Consider the following 25,037-nt stretch of genomic DNA (forward strand, 5'->3'; position numbering starts at 1 on the left):
ACATAAAACAATAAAAATAAGTTCCATACCACTACCGGAACTTCATTAAACAACAAAACCAAACACTACCATCTTATCACTGACAGAGTAAGATGTCTACTTTTGGCAACTATTTATTTCTCTGGATCATGAAAAGAACTATTGGCTCAATACCAGCACTGCTGTATTTATGTATAACCCACTTTTCAGCCATAAGATCATGAAAAAAAAAAGGACAGTATTCATTTTCTTGTTTCCTCCCAATCTCTCTGCTTCGTGCTGCTCTGCTGGCTCTGTAATACCAGCTGCTGGGTGGGGTATGTTTTTGCTGCTCTCTTCCAGGACCAGAGATCTGTGAAGTCTTCAGAACCAAAGCAGGGAGGGGTCACTGGGTAACTACATCCAATTAATGTTTATACAGGAATACTAACAGTGGGAGGGGAAATATCCTTTCTGCTCTTTCAAAGAGGCACAACAGGATGTTATTTACCAGATTTCCCTCTGCACCCTTGAAAAAAGTTTCAGCTGCTCAAAGCCCTCCCTTAAAAGAACAGGACGCTGACTCGGCAATTTCCAGCCTAGTGAATTATTTGTGAATTACCTAGTGAATTACCCTTTCTATGGATGGGGACTGAAAGCAGCCCTTGTGTCTGCAGAACAAAGTTTGAAGTCCAAAGCAGGATCATAAGCCTGCAATATCATTGACCAATGTGCAGCGGGATCCTGTCTGCCAGATCCAACCAGTTTAAAGTGCAACTGATCAATGGTGCACACTGGCAGGAAGATCTATTGTGTGGCTAGCACATAGAAGTTGGCTGTGGGCGTCTTCGGTTCAGTTCTGCGGCCAAAATAAAGAGCTGGTTGAACTCCCAGGGCCCTGGCTTCCTTCAAACCCACGAACGCTGGCAGGGGCTCATGGGAATTGTAGTCCATGGACATCCTGAGGGCCGCAGTTTGATTACCCCTGGATAAGAAAATCAGAGTCCAGTAGCACCTTTAAGACCAATAATGGATAAGGTATTCTTTTGGACGTCACACTGAGGGCGGCATATCAATTGAATGTTTCCATATCTTACTCCCTTGTGTTTCTCACCTCCCTATAATACTAGCCGGGATCGGACCAGTTTCGCTCCCGAGATCTTGCCTGGGCGGCCACTCATGCCTGTTTCCCACACGTGTACTCCGAAAAGGCGCGCCAGGTCATGAAGCGCCTTCCGCAGCACGTGTGAATCCGGCCAACGCGGCCCTTTCCCGGAACACGCGTGTTTCCCCCTCCGCGCCGGGCTTCCCTCGCAGCGCGGAAGAGACTCCTCGAGCCTTGCCCTCCCTTCGCCACGCCCCCTCCTCTCCCGCACCTGCGCGCCAGCCGCCGAGGCACACCAAGCGGGGGTGGAGGGGGAACGGGAGAGAAGGGCGCTCATTGGTCACGGCGCTCCTCCGGCGCACGCGGAAGGAAGGGAAGAGGAGGGGAGGGGGAAGAGAAGTCACGTTGGTTCGACGGCGTGTGTTCCAAAGCCCGCCTCCCCTGGGCGGCGATTGGCTCGCGGGCGCCCAGCCGTCCCCGTCTGGTTGGTGGCTTTTCGACGTCGCTCAGCAGAACTTCCCGGGGACGTGAAGGGAAAAGGGCGGAGGGAGAGGCTTGACGGGCCGAGAGAGCTCCGCGCGGACACCGGAAGTACCCTTCGCCGCCGCTTCAGGGCCCGTTGAACGACCGATTCCGCCTCGCGCGCCGCCTTTCCTCCCTCGTCCGTTGCTCCGCTTGGCTCCGCCCCCTCTCCTTGCCGCCCATGGCCGAGTTCGATCTCCTCGGCGCGCCGCAGCCGGCGGGCAACGGGACGCTGGGCGGCGGCGGCGAGGAGGACCCGGCCGCCGCCTTCCTGGCCCAGCAGGAGAACGAGATCGCGGGCATCGAGAACGACGAGGGCTACAACATCCTGGAGAACGGCGAGGTGCCGGCGGGGCTGCAGGGCCCCGAGGGGCTGTCCCCGGGTGAGGCTCGCCTCGGTCGCGCGTGCAGGCTGCGGGGGGCGCGCGAAGCCCCCGGCCCGAAGGCCGCCTCGGCCTGGCCCACAGGGCTCTTCGCGACGCGGCGGGCCAACAAGGGGAGGGCAGAATGGGCTGTGCCGCTTCCGACGGCAGGTTTCAAAAAGTGGCCTTCTTGCGAGAGAGTCTCGGCTTAAGTCTGCTGCTGCGCTCTGCGCTGGTTTCCCACTTGCGGGGAATTATTAGGGCACAGGGTTGGCTCCGGACTACAGTTCCCATGAGACACTGCCAATGGGCTGGGCTGGCAAGGGCTTATGGGAATTGCAGTCCATGGACTGCCGGAGAGCTACAGATTGGCCGCCCTTGCTTTAGGGCTGGGGTAATCAAACTGCAGCCCTCCAGATGTCCATGGACTACAATTCCCACGAGCCCCTGCCAGCATTCGCTGGCAGGGGCTCATGGGAATTGTAGTCCATGGACATCTGGAGGGCCGCAGTTTGACCACCCCTGCTTTAGGGCATGCAGTCCCTTGCCAGCAGTGCGCAATGGTCCAGTCCGGTCTGCCCCTGCCCCCGTGTGACCGCCTTATTCTCTTGCCTTTGTGAGTCTCCACTGAATGCGAGAGAAGAAGCACCCAGGGCTCTGAGGTGGTAGAATGGTCTGTAGTACTGCTTTGGCCTGGAATGGTGGTGGTGGAAAGAGTCATCCAGCTGACTTAACGTTGACCCTGTAGGGTTTTCAAGGCAAGTGACACTCAGAGGTGGTTTGCAGTTGCCTTCAGTAAGGGGTAGTGGTGTCATTCTTAGCAGCCCCTCTTGCAAAAATGCTCATAATGGGAATCTGTCTCATATCAAATTAGACAATCACGATCAGTGTTGTTGACTCAGACTTGGGCACTGCTCTCCCGAGTGTGGGCCTTTCTTATCACCCTCTGCTTCGTTCTCCTAGCTAGAATGAACCTGGGGACCCTGCATACCAAGAAGATTTTCTGTGACTGTGCCCCTCCCCTCTGTGTGCTGTGTATTGGCGGGGGGGGGGGTCGCCTCTCACCTTGCAGTCTCAAGAGGTGCAGCCCATTCCCTCCTCCCAGTTTGCTGTGACTAGAGAGTCACCGGCAGTCCATCCAGCCTTCCTGATAATTTGTTTCCTTGTTAAGGATCCCCTAAAACCTGCTGTCAGAAGAAGGCAGCCTAATCCTGCCTAGCGGGAAGGCTTGCCCTGAAATAAACCTTTGGGAGGATGAAGAAGACTGGGGATGACATGGACAGATGTGGTGTGGAGAGTGGGGGAAGGAAGGAGGACTGCATAGTGAGCACATGGCAGCTTTTCTTTATCTTGGATTTATTTGTCTTATTTATTCTCAAGATCCAAAGATCCTGGTCTCTCCCCCCCCCCCTCCACACACACACACATTTCACTAATTTACTTGATTGCCTGTATCTATTTAGGGAAAGGATTCTTTCAAGGGAAATTAACTGTTTACAGCTGATGAAAACCTAACCTTGTCCTGTACTATGGGGCTGAGCGAAGAGGCTTGCTCAAGGTCTCCTAGTAAGTTAACAGTTGAGAGGTGAGATCAGAGGGGCTATATGAGTTCAGACTCTAGTTTTTTGCAGCGCTACATAATGTTGTTGTTAAATTGCAGTTTGCACACACCTTGTCTAAAAATAATCTCATTTAGTCTTTGAAGAAAACAAAAACATGACACCCTAGGTGGCTGTAGGTGCTCAGACCATCCAAACTCTTCAGTTTCTTATCTTATTCTGGGATTTTTTAGAAATAAATGGTGTGATCCTAGGCAGAATTACACCTTTTGATGACGGTTGACATCAGAGGATTTAGAACGGGGCAACTCTGTTCAGGATTGTACTGCATATCATGTGGTTTCCTGTTGACTTGCTTTGGTCACACATCCAGACTGATACAGTGAGAGTGTGATTTGAGCAAATCAAGGTAGAGTGGTGCTTCCGATGGAAGCGGTTCCATGTCTGCCGCACAGTGGTGGTTTAAATTGCCAGTGTGGCTCTCTACTTGCAGGTTGAACCATGTGCTGGATTTGCATCAGAGTGACCAAACCAGTCCTTTGGCTTTAAACAACGCCTACAATCACATTGTTGATAGTTTAACTGTGGCAGTGGTCTACAGTTGTTTTGGGACTCCATGCTCCTTTGATAGACCTTGCAGTGAGGGGCAGTATATAAATCAAATAAATAAATAGCTTCCCCTGTAAGCACTTGGAATGCTTCTGTGCATACTGATGGTTGTCTTTTGGAGATTTAGTGGGACAGACTGTGGCAGAGTGCCTGCTTTGCGTGGAGGGGCCTCAGGCTTAGCCCTCAGCATCTCCAGTTGAAAGGATCAAGTAGTAGTCCATATGAAAGAGTACCTGCCAGGCTGGCTCCTTGGAGAGCAAACTGCTGGCAGTCTGAGGAGACAATACTCTCCTTGGCAGCCCAATGGTCAGATGTGTCCATTTGATTGAGACTCGGGTAGTCGGTATACAAATAAAATAAATAAATAAACAAATCAGATTAGGATTCGCCGGGTCAGTCAATTGAACTGATGGAGTTCTTAACATTCTGGACCTTCGTTTAGCCCACAGGTTGTTCTGTAAGCACATGCCCACCTTTCTGTCAAATATATATATACTGGGGGCCAAGCCCGTTGCATTCAGGAATACAGCGGGCACTAGATTAAGGGGGTGGAGTAGAAGAACTCTGCGGATGGCCTCCCCCTCCCCCCAGGACCTGGAAAGGCTCCAGGCAGCAGTTATGGAACTCGCGCAGCTAGGATCTGCAGCCTCCGAGCCTTAGCGGGAAATGGAATAAGGGGGGGATGGTCAGGGGTGGGGAGTGGAAGGCTACTGGATGGCTGCTGACAGACAGGCAAGCCGGTTGGAGGAAGAAACACTCAGGGGCAGGACAGCCACCCTGAGTGGGTAATAAGCGCTGAGTGGCACTTAAGGCATGAGACAAGCTCCTCCTCCTCCAAGGCCTTAACAGAAATATATAGCGGAACAGTTATATAGTTATATAGTTGTCTGAGCGAAGGACAACTGACGCCTTATGCATCTTCTCCCACAACCACTTGGGATGGTTTCATACTAATTGATGATGGGGAGGCATTGGAGAAACGAAATATCTATTCCGCAGAAGACCATCTTGCCAGAACAGGAAACATGAGTTGCTGGTGCTTCCTGTTTGCTCACGCCATGGCATCCAAAGCACACTTAGGCTTGTATCGAATACGATGTAAATAGAGCAGCCTTGTAAGCATGGATGGGTGAGTTACATGTCTCAAAGTCACCTTAATTAGGTTTAAAGCAGGGGTTCATGAAACCCTGAGGTTTCTGGACAACCCTGGAAGATTTCCTGAATTGGGTGGGGGTTAGTTAATTTTTCAATATATTTTTAAAATTTGTAAAGCGTTGAGTGGTATGGCTATATGTGGTCATGTCAACCTCCGCCCCCTCCAAAATGGCCTATGATGGTCGTGGAGGGGGGTGGAAAGGGGCAGGGCGTGTACCCAGCTATGCTCCCCAACCACATTCAGTGTGAATGTGCCCCTTCTGGGGTTTCTCAAAGCCTGAAGAATGTTTCAAGAGTTTCTCAACAGTAAAAAAGTTGAGAAAGGCTGGGTTTAAAGTGACTACACAAATTATCCTTAGACATGAAGTTATACCAAAGCTGCCATCTTGAGCATGCTTAGTAGGAAGCAGGGCTTGCCTCCAGGTATAAATAACAGCTGCCGCCTATACAGATTTGTGTAAACTATACAGATTCTCGGTCCTGTAATTTGCTTTTTCAGATGTGGGCTCCAGTGTTCCATAGATGTTAAATACAGTCTTTGAAGAGAAGCACGTGATTTCATGGTGACATCTGAAATACCTGACATATAGGTTATCAGAATACTTAAGCCTTTCCTTCTGGAGTATTTTAAGACTCCCCACTGTGTCCTTTTTTATCAGCCTCAAAACAGAAAAGAAAAACAAAAAAGCTGATAGCTGAATTCAGCCTCTTTTGTTATTCAGGAAAAGTGGGTTTCAGAAACATACTTCCAGGAAAGAGACAATGGGGCCCATTCCTCTAAGGAAAAACTGTACTGGCTGGCAACACAGCTCTTTGGGTCAGACCTTAAAAGTCTGGGGAGCGTACATGATGGAGTACCATGTTCAGCAAGAGTGCGCATAGGTGTTTTTGTGCGTGGAATGGTTTTTATGAACGATGGTGCAACATAACCTTACATACTGGCTTTTCTTTTCATAAACCCTGTTTCACACGTGTCACGAGCCAAGTGGCTTCCAGATGGTGAGTTCCTCAGTGGGATGGAGTAAACCTTGTCTCGGTGGCAAGTAAAGCCCTCGCTGTGAAATCAAGAACTGCTAGGGAATATTATGTTTTAAACTATATTGTCGTTCAATGGGGGCCGGCACCCAGCTGACTGTATTGCTTAACAAGATTCACGTGTGCCCATCAGAACGTGTCCCAGGATCCTCCACAGCAGGGGTAGTCAACCTGTGGTCCTCCAGATGTCCATGGACCACAATTCCCATGAGCTCCTGCTGGCAGGGACTCATGGGAATTGTAGTCCATGGACATCTGGAGGACCACAGGTTGACTACCCCTGCTCCACAGCATGCAGCCTTTACCTGAAAGAAAGATGTGGAAAGAGTTCCCCCGAAGCTAGCAAAGTTGAAAATGCCTTTCTCACTAATGTTGTCGTTACAGTCCGTGGGCTTGGCTTGCAAAGAGTGTGGAAATCAAATCCAGATATTGCCTCTACAAATCTATGCCTGGGATCCCCAGACTGATCTTCCACTGCAATACTCGCTCCTCTGTCAAATAGGGCATCCCAGTCTTTTTTCCATGCTGGAGACTCCCTGCACTTCAGAGGTGCTCTGAATGCTTTTTGGAACACAGGAACCTGATGTTACTCTGCACCAGCCTTTACAACCTTTTGACCATGGAGGAATACTTAAATGATGTTTCTGGCATCACAAAGCCCTGGAAGTGATGTCAGCTGGCTCCACATCCCTGCTATGCCCTTGGTGTAGTGGTTAGGAGTACGGACTTCTAATCTGGCGAGCCAAGTTTGAATCTGCACTCCCCCTCATGCAACCAGCTGGGTGACCTTGGGCTCGCCACAGCACTGAGAAAACTGCTCTGACCGAGCAGTAATGTCAGGGCTCTCGCAGCCTCACCTCCCTCCCAGGGTACCTGTTGTGGGGAGAGGAAAGGGAAGGCGAATGTAACTTCTTCTTATTATTATTCTCTCCTTCTCTTCCTCCTCCTCCTCCTTCTTCTCAGAAGTTACATGTCACCAAAAGTGACATCACTACCTACATTAACAGGCAGGATTGAGGAGGGAGGGGGGGAGAGACAGGACATGGTTTACGGTGTGGGGCGGGGGGCCTGTGCAAGTTGCTGGCTCCCCAGCTTGTGGCTGAACCCATTCAGGAATGGGAGGAATTCCATAGACCCCCTACAGAACTCTCCCAGACCCTGGTTGAGAATCCCTGCCCTAGGTTTTGTCCCTCAAAGGGATGAGCCTTCCCAACCACAGAGTTTGCCTGGCTACCACGTCCTGCTGAAATGTGTGCTCTCCTGCTTGTGTTGATCATCTGCAGCTTCAGTGAGGGAAAAGCTAATTTCCTAAAGCACTGCCTGATCACCTTGAGCCAGTCCTTTCTCACCTTTGGGGCTCCTTACAAGTCTTTTCCCAACCTCTATTACAGTGTTATGCCCCTTTGAGTATAACAAAATTTGAGTCTATGGCACCTTTAAGACCAACCAAGATTTATTCAAGGCGTGAGCTTTCATGTGCATGCACAGTTCCCATTTTGAATCAACCTTTGCTGTTCTTAAAGGTGCCGTGGGACTCGAGTTTTGTTGTGCTACATCAGGCCAACCTACATGAATCTACCTTCGCGTATCGTGTTTTGTTTTATTAAATGGAGATGGTTGGCTTGCTGTGACTTTGCAAAATCGCTTGCTTGCTTAAGGCTTCTTGGCAGTCTGCATTTATACGTTGACATGACCAGGGTTGACGTTCTTCCATGTAAAAAGAGGGGGGTGATGGACGATCTCACCTCAGGTTTGACAGATCAGTTTAGAAGACGGGCAGCAGAAGAGCCGGGCTTGGGATCCATCTCATTTGCGTCGAGCTGTCGAATTTGTTGCCTAACGCTTTGCCGCCATCCAGCTAGTCAAGTTTGCGAGCTGATTTTTCTGGCACCCTTTTTAATTGTAAGCCCTTAAGCGGGGAGAGCAGCTGGGGCTTTCTGGATTTACTTTTTATAACTCTAGCCTTCTGAAGTGTCTCATTCGATTTGGAGGCTCGTTGGCCATATTCCCTGCTGAGCTTGGACAGCCGTTGCCGTTCCTTAGCTTGCCTCCCTGGAACTGGAAAACGCTGTGAGTGAAAAAGGCTGGCTGGTTAGGAGTAGGAGCCTCTGCAAAGATGCCCAGGAGGATCCTGCAAGAATGCGGATGACTCAGTCTCAGCAGTTCAGCTCAGTTACTCAGCGATGGGAGAACCAGCGGGGCAGTGCTCTGCTGAGAAGGCGGCGTGGAGAAACCAGCATAGATCTTAAGACCAGGTGCTGCTGGAGCCTGAAATCCCTCTGCCATGGAGCACAGTTGTCATTCAAATCCAGCTTTTTGTCCTGGACATAACTCTTAAGATACAGATTCCAGTGTTTCCCCTGAAGCCACCATCACTTTCCTCTATTGGTGAGACACAGGGAGAGCACTGGCCGCCCACTTTAGTCTTAAATAATGTGAGAGGCTCTCTAGAGCCTTGTGCAGCCAACACGGTTCTCTTCCCAAGAGAGTGGGGAGAGGAAAATGATGTGCTTTTGTGCTCCTTGTGGAGCACTTGTGTCACGTGACTTCAGGTGGCCATTCAGGAGGGCACGGTATAAAAATAGCTAAATAAATATAAATAAATAGAATACAGGAGCCTGGCAGCCCCATGCCGTTACAGTTGTATTTGATGTTTGCATCCTGATTTCTAGCACTGATCCCTCCTTGATGAGTCACAGAATGTCCTGTCCCCAAGATTATTGTCTCAGGGGTGGCCAAACTGTGGCGCTCCAGATGTCAGTGGACTACAATTCCCATGAGGCCCTGTCAGCATGATGCTGTAGTTCACAGATATCTGGAGAGCTAGTTTGGCCACCCTGAGGGTGTGACAATTGTCAGGTATTCAAAAAAAAAAAAAACCCACTGTAAATGCAGTTCAGGTTTCTGGATTATTTGACTAGCCTGGCCTTGGTTGTACTGCACTCAGGAGTGAGTCTTGCTGCCTGTAATGAGGTCCCTGCCCCCTTATTTGTCAAGCATGTTCAGGATCATCTCTAGAGGAGATTTTTAGTTCCTCTATCCTGTTAGGTAGATTAAGCTACGGTAGTATCTCAGCTGAGACCGACCAACAGGTTCGGATGTGAATGCTAGCCCGTACTCTGAAGGTCCTGGCTCTAAAGCATCACTCGTTGATGACACTTTGATGACAGTCGTGTGGAAATGGGACCGGTAAGTTCCGTGATTCCCTTGACTACCTGGTTTTTGCTACTTGTTTCCCGGGTGTTGCAGCGTCCCATCCTTGTTGCCACTGTTGAGGTTGGCCTTCAAGAGTCCCTTAAACCAGGGGTAGTCAACCTGTGGTCCTCCAGATGTTCATGGACTGCAATTCCCATGAGCCCCTGCTGGCAAACACTGGCAGGGCTCCTGGGAATTGTAGTCCATGAACACCTGGAGGACCACAGCTTGACTACCCCTGCCTTAAACTGCAGCAAGGATGTGGGCTGGGTGGCGTTGGGGGTGGTAGAGAAGATGCTGTTAGCGCTTCCTTCCAGTGTCCCACCCATGACATCCAACACAAAGACCGATCATTGCTACAAGTGGGCAGGGCAGGGGGAGTGTGCTAAAGGCAGTCTCTGTGTTTCCCAAAGAGCAGATCTCAAACTTGATCTCCTGTTTAATGAGTGTGTTGAACTAGAAGCTGGCAGAAGGAAGGCTGGCTTCTCAGCGGTTGTCTAGCCTCCTGCTGTTAGGATGAACTTACATCAGCTGCAGCTGCAGTGTGCCCCATTTGGGCAGTTAAGCAACAATATACTTGGTTTGATCCTGGATAGGCTGTCATTTCAGGTGTGGAGAAAGAGGTAGGCTCTGGGGCTCTTCTGCTCCTTATGGTAGATAGAAATAGTTTCCTGAAGTAGGCCCCGGGCAGAGAGAAGAGAATATATTAGGGTGGTTGTACCGGGAACTGATGGCATCAGGACTGGGGCCTCTACTGTGACTGTTGTAGAGGTTGTGCTCTGTAGCACACAGGGGTTGTGATATGCCAGGTGTCAGGTCACCATAGCACCTAGACATTTCATCTTGCCAATTATGAACATTTTTATTGTGTTGTCCCTTGACAACCGAGCTCATTTATCCTTCTGCTTCAAAATATGGCCTGTTGTATGTCACGTGAATGTGCTCAATGTTCTCATTATCGCTCGTTTATATCTAAACTTCAGTAGGCAACAACATTCAATGGTGTTAGATAATTTTAATGAGTTGCTTTCTGTACTGCCTCCAGTATTCAATTATAATGTTTTTAAAAACAAAAAAAGCAGTAATGAAATTATGAAAAATTGGGAGGAGGGTGAAATTGGGCAGGGTTACCTTTTTTGTTACATTTGCGACCAGCAAGGTTACCCCTATGTTTATATAATGGCTGTCATAGTCATAGCATTACTAAAATGGCAAAGAACGGGGGAAAGAGGCAGGAGTTTGCCTTGATGGTAACCATAATGATAACACAGTTATAAAATGCAAATCCCGAAGGCTGAAAAGTGAGTCTCATAGCGGCCCTTAGGACACTTTTTCCTGGGAGTAAACCCCATGGTGTAACTTGTTACTTCTGAGTTGACCAGTTTAGGATTGCTTCCTCTGACTCCGAAGGTTTAGTATGTCCAAAATACATGTTACAGTTTTTAAAGAGTGGGATCTGGGTCCGGGGCCTCAGCTTCTGTTTCCTGCAGCCACACAACAAGTGTGGTTGTAGGAAATGGCTTAAAAAAAAAAACACCAAGCACTTGGAACGGCAGCCCCAGCAGCTTTCTCGTACAAAAACACATATTGGGGGGTGGCAGCAGTATTTTGCTGCTTCAGGGGTATGGATTGCGAAGTAACTTCCCAGTATAGTACTGTATGTTTATCCCGTCCTTCTTCCAAGGGCTTTGGGCTGAGGAATGAGCTCACCTTTTCTCCTTTCAGCAGTCCTGCGAGGGAAGTTAGGTTGAGACAATGACTGTCCCAAAGATGCTGATCAGAACTCGGTTGGCCGTATCCTCACCTGGTGCTTTAGCCACTAGGCAACTTTGGCTCCCTGCTGCCCCAATGGATCTTGAAGCCCATGCCATGAGAGAGACAAAGTGGTCCTTGTGTGAACCTGCATCTTGCCCAAGTCTGGATCCCCCCCCCCCCCGGCTAGCTCTCCTGTGGGCATATACGATCCCCAGGTAGCCCCTCACCCCAGCTCAAAACGTGCCTCCTTTCACCTCTCTTGGGATACATGTGCAAAGCATGGTTTGCTCATGGAAGTGTAAAGCTGGCAAAGCCACTGAGGTTAGATGATTTGCATGTGTGTTGTGTTCCCCCCCAATAACCATCACAGCCTACCGTCTTTTAGAAAGGATTTTCAGCCCTGCGTTGTCAGGCTAGGTTAGAGTAGTTCAGTGGGGGAGAAGGGGTCTTCTCTGAGCACACATGCCCGGTACGAGTTCCGCCTTTGTCCTCTGAATTCCACATTTTGCCTTGTTTGACAGGCACAGCTAGCAAAATCCAAATTCTCCCCTTGCTCTTCCTTCACAGCTTATGTAACTGCCTTCTAAGTTTAGCTTCAGCGATACAGCTGTGCAGCTTTTCGGGGGCCTGGAGGCCTGCTGGGGGGAGCCATGGGAGGAAGAGCCCCCCCCCCAATTTGTGGCCACATAATGTTGACCGTTTCCCCCCATCGCGAAAGGCTGGGGGCGTGTTTGGAAAGTCCTGGCTAATGATAAACATGCTGCTTTGTCATAGTTTGCTTTTGATGAATGCTTTGACTAATTAGTGCATGTGGAGCAACCCAGACTATCTCATCAGATCATCTGACGTGTGCCCTCAGATGTGGGAGCTGGAAGGAGGACGCTTTTCTTGCTTGCCTTGTCCTCAGGCCACTGAATTGTTGGCATTGTCTTCTCAAACTTGGCATTCATGAGGGCCTAAGCAAAACAACCGCATGTGGGCTTCATGTTGCCTGTTGTTGCTCAACACAGCCTACAAAAACAGGATTGTGATTCTCCCTGCTGGCTCTTTTCCAAAAGGCAAATAATGAGGTGATCTCCCTCCCCTACGTGCTTTCCAGCTCGCGGTCACCCCCTGAACTTGCATACTTTTTACCTTCTCAGACCTGGCCGTTGGCTGTCATAGCCACTACAGGCAATCGCTTGGTATGCACTGCACCTTAGAGCTTGTAACTGCTGTGACATGATTACTGTTTTTGGCCAGGCTTCCAGGTATTGTTTTCTGCAGGGTGCTGCATGGCTTCTGTTTGTGCCACCTGGCAAAAAACAAACAAACAAGAGCCTTTATTCAAGTCTTGGCTGGGTTGCCTCGTGTGGCTCGCAGGCTATATTCGGATGGGTCGATAATGTGTCTTCAAGTGCTGGTGTTTTGCATGACTGCTAGCCTTTTTCAAGAGGTGAACATTGGTGGCAACTTTACAAGGTTTTACCTTCCAGTTCTTGGGACTGTTGCTGGTTTCTGCTTTCTATTAGCAGATGAAAGAAGCCTCACAAAACTCGTGTGTGACTTTTTAAGACTGGAAACTTAATGCCATAAGTTGGGTGTCGTTTCCTGTCCAGTTCTCTCTGTATACTAGTTCTGGCTAAGCAACTGCTGTTTGGACTGTCACTGAATTATTCAGGCACTTAAGCTCTGCTATTGAAATATATATGATGTTGGGCATTGTATTACTAACTGTTTAGTCACACAGTTCTTAGTACTGAGAGAGAGAGATCCCGTCCTTCTTGTCCCCATTGCCTTGTTGGCTGCCCAGCTGCCTGCAGTATCACATCCAATTGCTACTAGTCTCATGATGCAGTGGCCCAAGCTGTCCCTTATGCCTGTCTGGAGGGGCCAGGTGGTGACAGCTCTCTCCCATCTATGCTCTCTCTAACCCAGATTAGGGAACTGGATAAATGTACTTATCTGTGCAAGGACAGAACATTCCTTCCCTGGAGGGGATTTAAGTTCCCTTCTTTTTTCTTGTGTGCAGTTTTCTGCAGCAGGACAACCCCCCCCCCACACACACACACACACAATATACAGTTTGCACCAGGCCCCAGTCTCTGGGTTTTTCTATCCACACAGGGGCCAGGTTCAGAATCAGACATGATTAAGTACATTTGAAGTGCTTGACAACTATTGCCATGATAAATCCCTCTCAATAACCCTGTAAAAGTAGGCCAGTGTTACCTCCAGGTTGCAAGTAGTTAGGGATAGTAGCTGAACTCATGACTGAACTTGACTTTCTAGTACATGTTCTTAGCCACTCTGCTGTCCCAGTAATTAAAAGCTCACCTTGAGGATTCAAGCCTGCATGTGTACAACTCACCAAAACCTCAGTCTTTCAGTTCCTCTCTAAACTAGATAATTCTTCTCTTACAGATGCAATTGATGGAGTGGCAAATGGTGATGTCTACCAGGTAAGTGAAAATAGCTTTAAGAAATGTATTTAGATCAGCTAGTTTGTGACATCATCTCTTTTTGGGTTTAAGTCTGGGTTGCACGCTAAATTGGGCTTTGCTTTTGCTGTAGCTTGTCTTGGATGCTCTCAAGGGGTGGGGGGCGCTGTTAAGGAGCAGACAGGGCTTGTCCAGCAGGGTTGGGGCCAGCTGTTGTGGTGAAGGACAGCTTGATAGCTAATCTAAGAGGGTCCGGTATAAAGAACCCTCTGACTCTTTCTCTTCCCTGTGTGAAAAATGGCTCAGAGAGGTGTACAAGGCGTTTCCCCATTATATCTTGGCAACAGTTCTTTCCAGGATATTGAGTTGAGAGAGTAGGGGTCGCAAGCAGGCTTGGTGAAAAGTGTCCTGTCCCTTTAATAAAGGCTTAATTTGTGGCAGCGGGCAAGAGAAACCTTTCAGAGACCATAAATCACATTGCTTTTAGACACTACAGTTGCCAGAGAATTTGAAACCATGGGAAGGCTCTTGGTATTTGGGGGGGCAGAATTAAAATATAAGCCATATTTTCCTCTCAAACCTCAGGCTCTTAATTGAACTAATATCATTAAACTAACATTATAAAATGTGCCTGTGCAGTTTAGCACAGAATTGTACCACTTGGTGTATTTATGGAGTTTAAAAGTATAAATTTGTTTTTTTTTTCAGATAGATAATGAAGACATATACCCAGCACTTGAGAAACAGCTGCAAACTGCTGGGTTGTGCCATCATTGCACATGTATCATAATGTTTACCATCTGAGAGATGGGGAAAATATAACTTGCAAGTAGTAAACTACGAGTGATTTGGGATAGAAATACCCTCATACAATAATAATAGGTAGAATAGCCAGTGTGTTTGTACATTAAGTTCAGCTTCCTAACATTGAACACACAGCACTATTTAATGTCCTGTTATTAAACATCATATTAATTTTTTGCCAAATTCATTATTTTTGAACAAAAGTTGTAGAACATGTTGCACATGTCAACGACAGCATTTCTCAACTGGGGTTTTGTGAAATCCTGGGGTTTCTTGAAGGGTTTCCTGAATGGGTGAGAGTTGATTGATTTTTAATATATTTTTAAAACTTGTTATACATTTATCAGGTGATATGATCATATACGCTTATGTCAACCAGCCCCCCCTCCCCAAATGGCCAATGGTGGGCCTGGAGGGGGTGGGAAGTGGAGGGGCCCCTGATGGCCATGTACACAGCTGTGCTTCCCAACCACATTCTGCACGATTGCACCACTTCTGGGGTTTCCTCAAAGCCTGAAGAATGTTTCAGGGCGTATCTCAATGGTAAAAAGGTTGAGAGAGGCTGGCCTATGTTATACATAAGAATTAGTATTATCGGATGCTGCCTTTCATTTCCAAAAGGGAAAGAAAAAAACAATGTTTTAGTACTCCCTCAATTTCCCCTTTTTGGAAATGCCATGTGGAAGAACGCGTTATCCCGTCCTTTCGAGGTATACTAATCTGTAATCCCATCAAGCCTTTACTAAAGGGGCGGGGAGGCAGTTGGCATCCCTAATCTGAGGTTGTAGCTCCTAGGCTTTCAGAGAATATGCAGAGAACCCTGTTTATCTGTATAACATCATGGTGGCTTGTGGGGGGGGGGCATTAGAATACTGACTCCCAAGGTGTGTTCTTGAAGTCCCACTGGGGATTCCTTGGTGAGAAGGTTGCTTTGGCCTAGTAACGGTGGACAGGCCATCATGCACAACTCACTGCCCTGCCTGTGACTGGCTCAGTGCTTTCCGGATTCTTTTGGGTGAGCAGATGGGTGCCGTGAACATGCTAACAGCTTAGTTTGCCTTGGGGAAGCTTATTGCCTGCCAACTATCTCTACCCCTGCTCAGTGCTGCCATCTGTTTCTTCCTTGATTTTAATTTCCAACGCATTGTTTCTGGGCTTTGCGTGTCTTTCTGATGCGAAAGGACCCCGCTGTTCCGGTATGGGGTTTGCTGCACTTGTTTCTTCTGCCTTTGCCAGCAGATCAACATGCCTGACCTGCAGGGGCAAGGGCTCAATGGAGGCATTCTTAACCCACCCTCCCAGTCTAGCTGTGCGGCTTCTGATACTCATGATAGTGAAATGTGGCTTGGGGTCCTTGGCTTTTTCACTGACCAGGTTTGGCTTCTAGAAAGTGGGCTGATGGTTGGAGAGCCACCCATCAGCAGCCCTGTGCCTCTCTTTCATCCTCAACTTTTGGGGTGTGCTTCCTGTTGTCCGCTTGCTTTGCAGCTGACGGTTATTCAAGGAACTGCCTTGTATAATTCATTGTCTTGGTTTTTAGTCCTGTCCTACCCATTCAGTCTTTGAACATCTTCTCTGCTTGTCATTAAACTGACTTCACCCACAGTGGTGCCCCCTGCAGCAGAACGGAGCTTGGCTTGCCAGTGACTCTAATAGGCTTGCTTTCCCTCTGTGATTAAGGAGAGCAACGGTCCCACAGACTGCTATGCTGCCATTTCGCAAGCCGATCGCCTGCAGACGGAACCGGAGAGCATCCGCAAGTGGAGAGAAGAGCAACTGGAGCGCCTAGAAGTTCTTGGTAAGGGAGAACAGAGGGCCTTGATCGGCAACTGATCTGTAATTAGGGGTCAGCACAAATGGCTCTACCCCTTGGTTTGCTAATTGTGAGCCAGGATGCAGCCTTGGCTTTCCCTGGTTCATCCGGCGTGGTTCTCTTCCTTCAGACTGGAGCTGGTGCCGTATGAACTGGTTTCCTGTTTCTCTTAAAGCGGCCCGCATCATTCTGGGTATTTACTTTGGAAACTATCTTGTATGAAGACTTGAGAGCCTTCCCTCCCCTGCCCCCCTTGTGACTAGCAGCGTGAGATTTGGCAAGGGCCTCCTCCTTCACTAACACGTAGGAGGGAGCAGCTGAGGCCTGCGTGAAGAATTGGACAGCATCTCTGCTCCGACTACAAAGAACATTCAAGAGCCTTCAGCAATTGGTCTTTGCACAGGTGGCTCTGTTTAAAAGCCTGTGGAACTTGGGGTTATGCTGGCGTTCTTTGTTTTTGGCCTCTGGATCCTGGAGATGAATTTAAGCCATTTTGTCTGCTATTGAAGGGCATTGCTTTTGACGTTTGTAGTGGCCACATCCCAGTAGTGTCCTTCAGTATAACGATGCTTAAGACCACCTGCGTTCCCCATGAAATATGCTACACTGATGTAGGGAGATGGGACCTGGCCTAGAGCAGGGGTAGTCAACCTGTGGTCCTCCAGATGTTCATGGACTACAATCTCCATGAGCCCCTGCCAGCGAAAGCTGGCAGGGGCTCATTGGGATTGTAGTCCATGAACATCTGGAGGATCACAGGTTGACTACCCCTGGCCTAGAGGACTCTGTGAACTGGGCTGTGCGTACACAGCTTTCAACTAATGAGGGGGGAAGGGAGAAACTGGCGAAGGAACTGTTGTTCTCTCGCTGGTATATCTTGCATGGCTTAAGCCAATCTATGGAATAAAGGTATTGAATGCTTTCATTTTGCTGCTCTACTGTCTTCTAACCTCATTGCCACCTCACTGGGTAGCAAACTGGATGGCTTTCCTCTCTCTCTCTCTCTCTCTCTCTTTCTCTCACTGTCTCGCTGGAGGTGCTTCACCTTCAAGTAGGTCTGTGTCTTTCAACCCCCAGGTGACCCGCAGGTACGGATTTTTCCTTTGGACCAACGTTTGCCTTTAAACAACCCTCTTTGTCTCTTCAGATGCGAACTCTCGAAAACAAGAAGCAGAATGGAAAGAGAAGGCCATAAAAGAGTTGGAAGAGTGGTACGCGAGACAGGATGAACAGTTACAGAAAACAAAAGCTAACAATAGGTAAGGCGAGTGGGCAGGAGTTTGTGCCTTTTGGGAATTTGCTGGTTGAAGATTAGCTAGTGGATTGTTTCCTTTCCACCCAGTGTGGACGTAGCAGGGGCTCCTTGCAGGCTGGCTTAAATCGGAGCCAGCCCTAGACATAGACAGCTTTCCTCTTTCCATCTCGGGTGTGAATTGCCCCTTTGCCTTCCAAGGACAACTGGTTGCTAAAGTCAGCCTCTATATCGATGGTAGCCCCTGGTTACTAGGGGCTAAGCAGGGTTCTACTTTGCTCTGGATTTATTGTGCTGGTCTGTTTGACAATGGTGAGGTGCTAAAGCACTTAAAGAGCTGATGCTGGAGGGAGGCACATGTTCTGTGGAGAAGGTGAGTGAGAGAAAGATGTGTTTCTGGAGGCTGGCCACTGGTGCCTACGTCCCGATTTGCAGGGAAGTGACCTTGTCTCTGAAATGGGCTCCGAGTTCATGAACTCTGTTGCAGAACAAATTCACACAGAAATCTCGTGGCACCGTAAAGACAAATATGGCTCCCTCTGGGAGGAAGGAATTGTCTAAATCCGTAGCGTTGATTTCAGGAAATAAGACCTGAGCTATGGCAATCTAGTGTATCTTTTAGCTTCTGTTAGTTTCTCCTGAATTGATAATTAATACATTGAGAGGGGAAAGGCTGGTGGCTACATTGTAGAAGTTCTGGTTTTCACGCAGGGCCCCCAGGTTCAATCCCCAGAGTCTCCAGTTAAAGGAGTCATGTGGGAGGTGATGTCGAAAGATCTCGACTGGAGACTTTGGAGAGCTGTGGCTGGTTAGAGCAGACAGTAGTGACCTGGATGAACTAAGAGTCTGATTCAGTATGAAGCACATTCATGTGTCTCAGTGTGCAAGTCTAGTAACCGGAGCTACTTCACTCAATAGCAGTACTCCTGTTGGGGAGGAGTCCTAGAGAGTTTCATCTCCTGATTGTATGCCGACATAGCAAGATGAGCATCTGATCCTCCCCTGTATTGCTCAGATGAAGGCCTGTTAGCTCTGGTTCTGCAGCAGCTGGGAAGGTCTGGAAAGGGAGAGGGCAGGCTTTTGCATACCAACCAGTAGGCTGCACTCGGTCATCAAGAACTGTAGGCCCAGGTTGCCTTCTCATAGCTGCTGCCTTCCATACTGCACAGTTAACCGCAGGTGAAACTGGCTGTTAAAGGGGTTTTTGTGCTATCACATGGCTAACTTTACAGAGCCAGTGTGGTGTCATGGTTAAAGAGTGATGGACTATAATCTAGAGATCTGGGTTTTTATTCCCTGCTCCTCCACATGCAGCCAGCTGGGGAACCTTGGACCTTCTCTTAGGGCTCTTCTTGCAGTTCTCTCAGCCCCACCTACCTCCCAGGGTGTCTGCTGCAGGGAGAGGAAGGGATAGGTGTTCATAAGCAGCTTTGAGACTCCTTCGGGTAGTGAAAAGCAGGGTATCAAAACCCAGCTCTTCTCCTCATCTCTTCAGTTAAAGAGAAGGTATGTCTTGGGTGCTGATCACTACTGAACTTGGGAGAACAAAGTTTGAGTTCAGGAGCACCTTAAAGACCAACAAAACCTCCCTGAGTGTAAGCGTTTGAGAGTCCAGGCTGACCAGGGCAGTGAGTTGGGAGTTGGACCCAACTGGAGAGCCAGTTTGGTGTAGTGGTTAGGAGTGCGGACTTCTAATCTGGCATGCCGGGTTCGATTCTGCGCTCCCCCACATGCAACCAGCTGGATGACCTTGGGCTTGCCACGGCACTGATAAAACTGTTCTGACCGAGCAGTAATATCAGCGCTCTCTCAGCCTCGCGCACCTCACAGGGTGTCTGTTGTGGGGAGAGGAAAGGGAAGGCGACTGTAAGCCGCTTTGAGACTCCTTCGGGTAGGGAAAAGCGGCATATAAGAACGAACTCTTCTTCTTCTTCTTCTTTAAATTGGCATGCTTGAAGCAATGTATGCAAAGTGTTTACCAGCTCGGGCTCTTGCAGAGATGTCAGCTGCTTTGAGTTTCCTGCACTGGTCTCAATGTTTGAACATTGATGCAACTGGCAGCCCTTTGTGGAACTATGAGACTTGCATAGAAATAACAGCCACTCATGGCACAGAGATCCCGTACAGGACTGAAGGCATTTTAAGGTCTCATTACACATAGTCGTCATGCATTACTGGGTTTTCTTCATGCATTGACTTTAGCTGGAAGGGGATGCCCTTCTTGGAAACGGAACTTTCTGTTGCCTGCCTCATGTGGTCTCCTGTCTTAGCCCTATTTTAGTACTACACGGATATCCCTCTCAGCTATTGAATTCCTAAAAAGTATAAAGAAAGGAAGCCCCTTCAATACTAAGTGGCTGAAAATGCTAATTCCCTTTATATGCTTATTTTAAGGCAAGCGCCGTGAGGTTAGTGGGCATGGGATGTGGCCTGTGGTACTGTGCAGAGTCCAAATAGGAAAATGGCTGCAGCTGGGAGACCGAGTAGATCTGCATTGCCTGCTTTATCTCAGTAGGTCTGTGACCATCCCCCTCCCCAAATTCCAAAGGGCTAAAGGATCTTTGACCAAAAGGGGCGATTTAGTAGGTAGATACCGTCCTCTTTTCCTCTAGAAATCTGGGGGTTTTCCCCAGGAAAACAATTATTTCCCCCGCTTGAATCCTCCTTGCCTTCAGAGGAACCCAGCTGGCTTCCTTCCATAACTGTAATGACCCTGTGTGGTTGGTTAAACTGTTCCCTTTTCTTTACATTCAGTGAGCTTCATAACCCAATGAGAACGTGACCTCGGGCGCTCGGAGTCCTTAAGCTCCATCCGCCGCAACGCACGAGTTGTTCTCTTGTAGGCAAGATGGAGGTCAAGTGGTGACCGAGAAGCTTCTGAGCATGCTCTTATTCCTTGCTCTCCGCTTAGCCGGGGACACGTGATCCCACCTATTCATCTGCTTTCTTTAGTTCAGCCTCTCCAGGGGTGAGGAGGGAATCGCCATCTATTAAAGTGAAGTGTTTGGTCCTTCAGTCGCAGACAGTTGTTGGAATCAAAGATGCTTTTTACTCGGCTCCGTTCCGAGTAGCACGACAGTTCTGAACCTTGTGCTCCATTGCCAGAAGAGAAGACATGGCTAGGGTGCTGCATGGATGCCGTCTCACACAGGGGTGCAAGGATAATGTTGCAACTGCTTGTAAACCCTGGTTAGGAAATTAGGGAAAGCCGCCTTCTGAGCTTCCGCTCCCGCCTTCAGTGCTCTGAGAGCAGTCTTAGCAAGAGCCATTTCCACCTCTGTGGAACCATGGCAGTGCAAACCAGGTGAGTCCCCATGGCCATGGTTTCCAGTCTCTCTTCTGGCATGGTTACGGTCTCTGGCTCACGGCGGTTTGTGTCAGCAGCCAGAGCCATGACTCGTACCTGGAGGGGCTGGGAAAGGTGGGCTTGGCAACAAGCCTGGGGAAGTTGCCCTGTCCCTTGAATAGAGGTTCAACGTGTGGAGATGGTTTCTAGGCATTGGAGGTCAACAGCATCCCATTCAGCTTCTGTTAAAAGCATATAAGTTTTCTCCAGGCATGTGGCCACCAGATTTTTATACAGCTTGGTAGTCCCAACAGCCCAGCTTAGCCTGGGCTCCTTAGAGCTTGGGAGCTGAGCAAGGTTGGCCATGGTCAGTCCTCAGATGGGAAGCCCACCAAGGGAGGCGGGGGGGTGTTGTGCAGAGGAAAGTGACGGCAAACCACCTCTTGCTCAGAACACGCAGTGGAGGGGGTCACCAGGAGTCAGCTGCAGCTCAGTGGCTCATTCGTCTTGCTTCCAGTTTGCAAACACTTGTCCTCAAGAAACCGGGGTCCCATCTGCTGTCGGCCATAGTGTTCCCTTACTATGAAGCTGGGGGACTGTCACCTCTATGGGGATGATATCCTTGTCTGGGAATGTGCCTTAATCTCTTTCTGATACAATCTTAACTTGCTGCCTGCTTGATGTCTGAAGCCTAACACTTCTTCTGCTGTGTTTCCTGCTGCTCATTCTTCTTTTTTCTCCCTCCTGCCTGCTTGCCGCCTCTCTGGACCACTCGCTACCTAGGGTGGCAGACGAAGCTTTCTACAAACAACCCTCCGCTGATGTGATTGGTTATGTGTATGTAGCCTAACTACTGCTCACTTGTCTGGTCCATTATCTGTCGAAGTCTGTGAATGTTTCCGATCTGTAAGGCCGGCTTGGGGGGGGGGGGGGTCATTTCCCAAGTTACGGAAGGCGTATCAGTTTCATCCATAGCAGAATGTCTGTCGGTGGCAGGGAAGGGATCTTGGGGCTGGCTGGCAGCTTGCAGCCCACACGAGTCCCTTTGGGCATCTGGCATACTGCGATTAAAATCTGAGTGGCTGTTTAAAGGACCTGACCTGGGTGGCCGAGCCTAGCCTCATCTTGAGAGTCCTTGAAAGCTAAGCAGGATTGGTTCTGGTTAACAATACTTGGATGAAAGGACCCCCCCCCCCCCAAGGAAGTCCAGAGGCAGGCAATGGCAAACCACTGCTGTTAGTGTCTGCCAAACTGTGGCTCTCCGGATGTCCATGGACCACGAGCCCCTGCCAGCCTAGCAGGGGCTGATGGTAATTGTAGTTCATAGACCTCTGGAGAGCTGCAGTTTGGCCGCCCTGGAGGTTGCCACAAGTCAGCTGCAATCAATGGCACTTTCTACCACCCTACGAAGGGAAGAAAACACTTCCAAAAGCTGGGCCGTGTGAGATTTTGGTTTTAGCTGCTAGAGCTTCCCACCCTCCCTTTTTCAATTGATCAGGGTCCCTGAGAGCTTGTAGTGAGAGCGTGGTTATGTATCAAACTCCACTCCTGGTCCCCAGACTGGACTGCTGTCTAGCGTCCCTGCTGAAGGGTGTTGATTTGGAGCTGTGGCCAGGAGCGGGGAGGAAGGCTTACTCCTCCAGCTGCAGGAAGAAGTGCCTCTTTAAGGTGGCCCTGGGTCTGTGGCCTATCTCGGTGCTGGTGGGAGTGACCTTTGGCACCAGCAGAAGAGGCCAGTGGGTTTTGCACGCCTGTTTCTGCCCTTGTAGAACTGGGCAGGCCCTTAACTGGTGTGCAAGCCTCTCCCCTCTGCAAGCCGGATTCTTTTAGGCTGCCGCCAACCAGGACTTGTGAAATGCTGGATTTACAGGTGGTGTTTGCCCTTGGCTTTTAGATTATAAATATATTTTTGGCCATCAAAGCTGATGTTGAGACTCCCAAAAGCATATTTTTCTGGGGGGGGGGGGGGAGGAGAGTTGCAATCTGCAGTTCAGCAGGCTACACCCTGAAACAGGCAGCATGCGTCCCCGAACGTAGAGAGCGCTACCGAGTGCATGTCCGGCCAGCTTTACTTACCATTTGCATTATGCTCATTTTCATCTTCTATATCTGACTTAAACTCTCCTTGTTTTTGTTTCTTTTCTTCTCTCCACCTTTAAGCACAAACATAAACCATCCTTGCTACCGCCTAGAACAGTTAAGTAAACTCTTCACTGCCCCCTAAGTGTCTCGTCCCCCGGAGCAGCAGTGTCGTAGTGGTCCTCATCAGTGGTGTCTGTGCCAATCCGACCATCCTTTGTGATCAGTGCCTTAAACCTCATGGGCTCATCCTCATTGGCTTTTTTCTGTGCTGCTTGTGGGAGTCGAACAAGGCTTCCGTTAGGGGCGCTTGCGGCCTCTGCACTTTGTGTGGGTCCCGGGGGCTTCGCTCCTCGCTTGGGTTGGCGCTTCCACAGTTGCTCCCTTCCTTCATTGCTGGCAGCGCCCAGCGCTCAAAGGATAACGTGGAAGCTTTGCGGAGGTGCCCGCAGAGGGCCCTGTTCCCAGAGGAAGCGGGCAGGCCCAAGTTATCCTTCCAAGCTTGACCTCCTGTTGATTCCCCTGCTCCCGCCTAGACAGCGCAAGTCCATAGCGCGTACAAGCATGAGGGCTATGACTTCCAAAGCTCTGCCACCGATTCCACCCTGCTTCTCCGCTGCCTTGGAAATCACGGCTCTGGTCTCATGGGACGGCTTCCGAGTAGGGTTGTGCGCTTCGGCCCTTGTGGGGGGGAGGGGCGGTGCTGGTGGCGGGGCGTGACCCAGTGCCCGCATGCAGGCGCAGAGCTCTGCACCTGTGTGCGTGCTTCAACTGGTGCTCTGGTGCCACCCCCCCCACACACACACACCGTTGCCCGCTTCGGGCTCGAACGGCCACTTTGGCGGCCTAAACACGCAACCCTACTTGTGAGCCCCGGAAGAGAACTTCCAAAAGTGACGCCAGGCCACTAGCGCAGGCTTCTCCATCTGGATGGTCAGCTTCTGCTTTGTCGAGATTCATCCCTCGTGTCCCATACAGAGACCTGAGGGTGGGGTGACGATCCAGCATGCCTGAATGGCACGTGCCATGTTTTCATGCTGGGCGCCGTCCTTGGGCACCCCGATAGGAATCCCAGTCCTTGCTGCATGACCCTCAGGTGTCTGCATAGGGCATCGGCTGTCTGAAATAACTTTAGCCTCTTGTTTATATACCGCAGGCCAGTCTTGAGGTCCTCCTTGAACCAAACACCTGTATTCCATCATTTTACATAGCTCAAGGGAGCCCAGCTGCTACCACTTCCCCCATCAGAAAGCTCTGGTTTTGGAGGTCTAGGTAGTCTAGTCTACATTTCTAGATCCACCCCCCAACCCCCTCGGAACTTTTTTTTTTTTAAAGGGAAGCAAGGAAGCACTCAGGGTTGAGGGGTTGGCATGTATGCTACCAAACCTGAACATGGTGTTGTGTTGCTTTTAGGGCAGCTGAAGAAGCCTTTGTGAACGACGTCGACGAGTCCTCCCCGGGCACCGAGTGGGAACGCGTGGCTCGCCTCTGTGACTTTAACCCCAAGTCCAGCAAGCAGGCGAAGGACGTGTCCCGCATGCGCTCCGTGCTGATTTCGCTCAAGCAGGCTCCGCTGGTTCGCTGAAGGGGGAGAGGAAAGCCCAGGCGATGCTCCAAATGCAATACCTTTACTCAGAGAAAGCTGTGTTTGCAGTAATTGGATTAATTATGTTTCAATGTTCTTTTGGACCAAACCTCATAATGTATTTAGAGTTTGATCATTGTTTGTGATTGCATGTTCTTCTCTCCGTGTGTTGTCCTCCCAGTGCTCCAGCCGGGAGGAGACTTCCAGGATTGTCATCTTGGCGCACTCACGCCCTGAGATTTCCTTTTCAGCTGTAATGATATTAAAAGCCTGTTCAAACAGCTCTTTTTTTGTGTGTGGGGCTAAATGAACAAAAGCAGCTTCCCCTCCCAAGACGTGTTGGTCTCGTGCCCGCGTGTTCAAAGGTGGCCTGTCCACCGGGCGGTAGGAGTTCCTCTCTTCCGAAAAAGGGATTCCTGAGAGAGTTCAGCTTTTTAGACGACGGACAGCCTTGCGAGGGTAATCCTGTAGCTCTGTGGATTGCCCCTCTCCCCACGTGCAAGACAAAATCTCTTTCCATCCCACCCTCTGCCCCCATCACCT

The 25,037-nt window shown here is 49.5% G+C and overlaps 1 protein-coding gene across 4 annotated transcripts; it reads left to right on the forward strand.

The window, feature by feature from the left end:
* Nucleotides 1–1,573: 1,573 nt before the first annotated feature.
* On the forward strand, nt 1,574–24,775 carry CLTA (clathrin light chain A). 4 transcript variants are annotated; one of them, XM_077345585.1, is made up of 7 exons: nt 1,574–1,968; nt 13,659–13,696; nt 16,160–16,277; nt 17,440–17,551; nt 21,614–21,667; nt 22,991–23,026; nt 24,323–24,775. In XM_077345585.1, the coding sequence occupies exons 1-7, from the start codon at nt 1,767–1,769 to the stop codon at nt 24,492–24,494; spliced, it is 732 nt and encodes a 243-aa protein (XP_077201700.1). In that variant the 5' UTR covers nt 1,574–1,766; the 3' UTR covers nt 24,495–24,775. The 4 variants fall into 4 exon arrangements, with proteins under 4 accessions (XP_077201700.1, XP_077201701.1, XP_077201702.1 ...); XM_077345586.1 differs by lacking the exon at nt 22,991–23,026; XM_077345587.1 differs by lacking the exon at nt 21,614–21,667 and having other exon boundaries at nt 1,575–1,968.
* The last annotated feature ends 262 nt before the right edge of the window (nt 24,776–25,037 follow it).

Source organism: Paroedura picta, chromosome 7 (assembly GCF_049243985.1).
Source record: "Paroedura picta isolate Pp20150507F chromosome 7, Ppicta_v3.0, whole genome shotgun sequence".
In the NCBI taxonomy this organism is placed as follows: Eukaryota; Metazoa; Chordata; class Lepidosauria; order Squamata; family Gekkonidae; genus Paroedura; species Paroedura picta.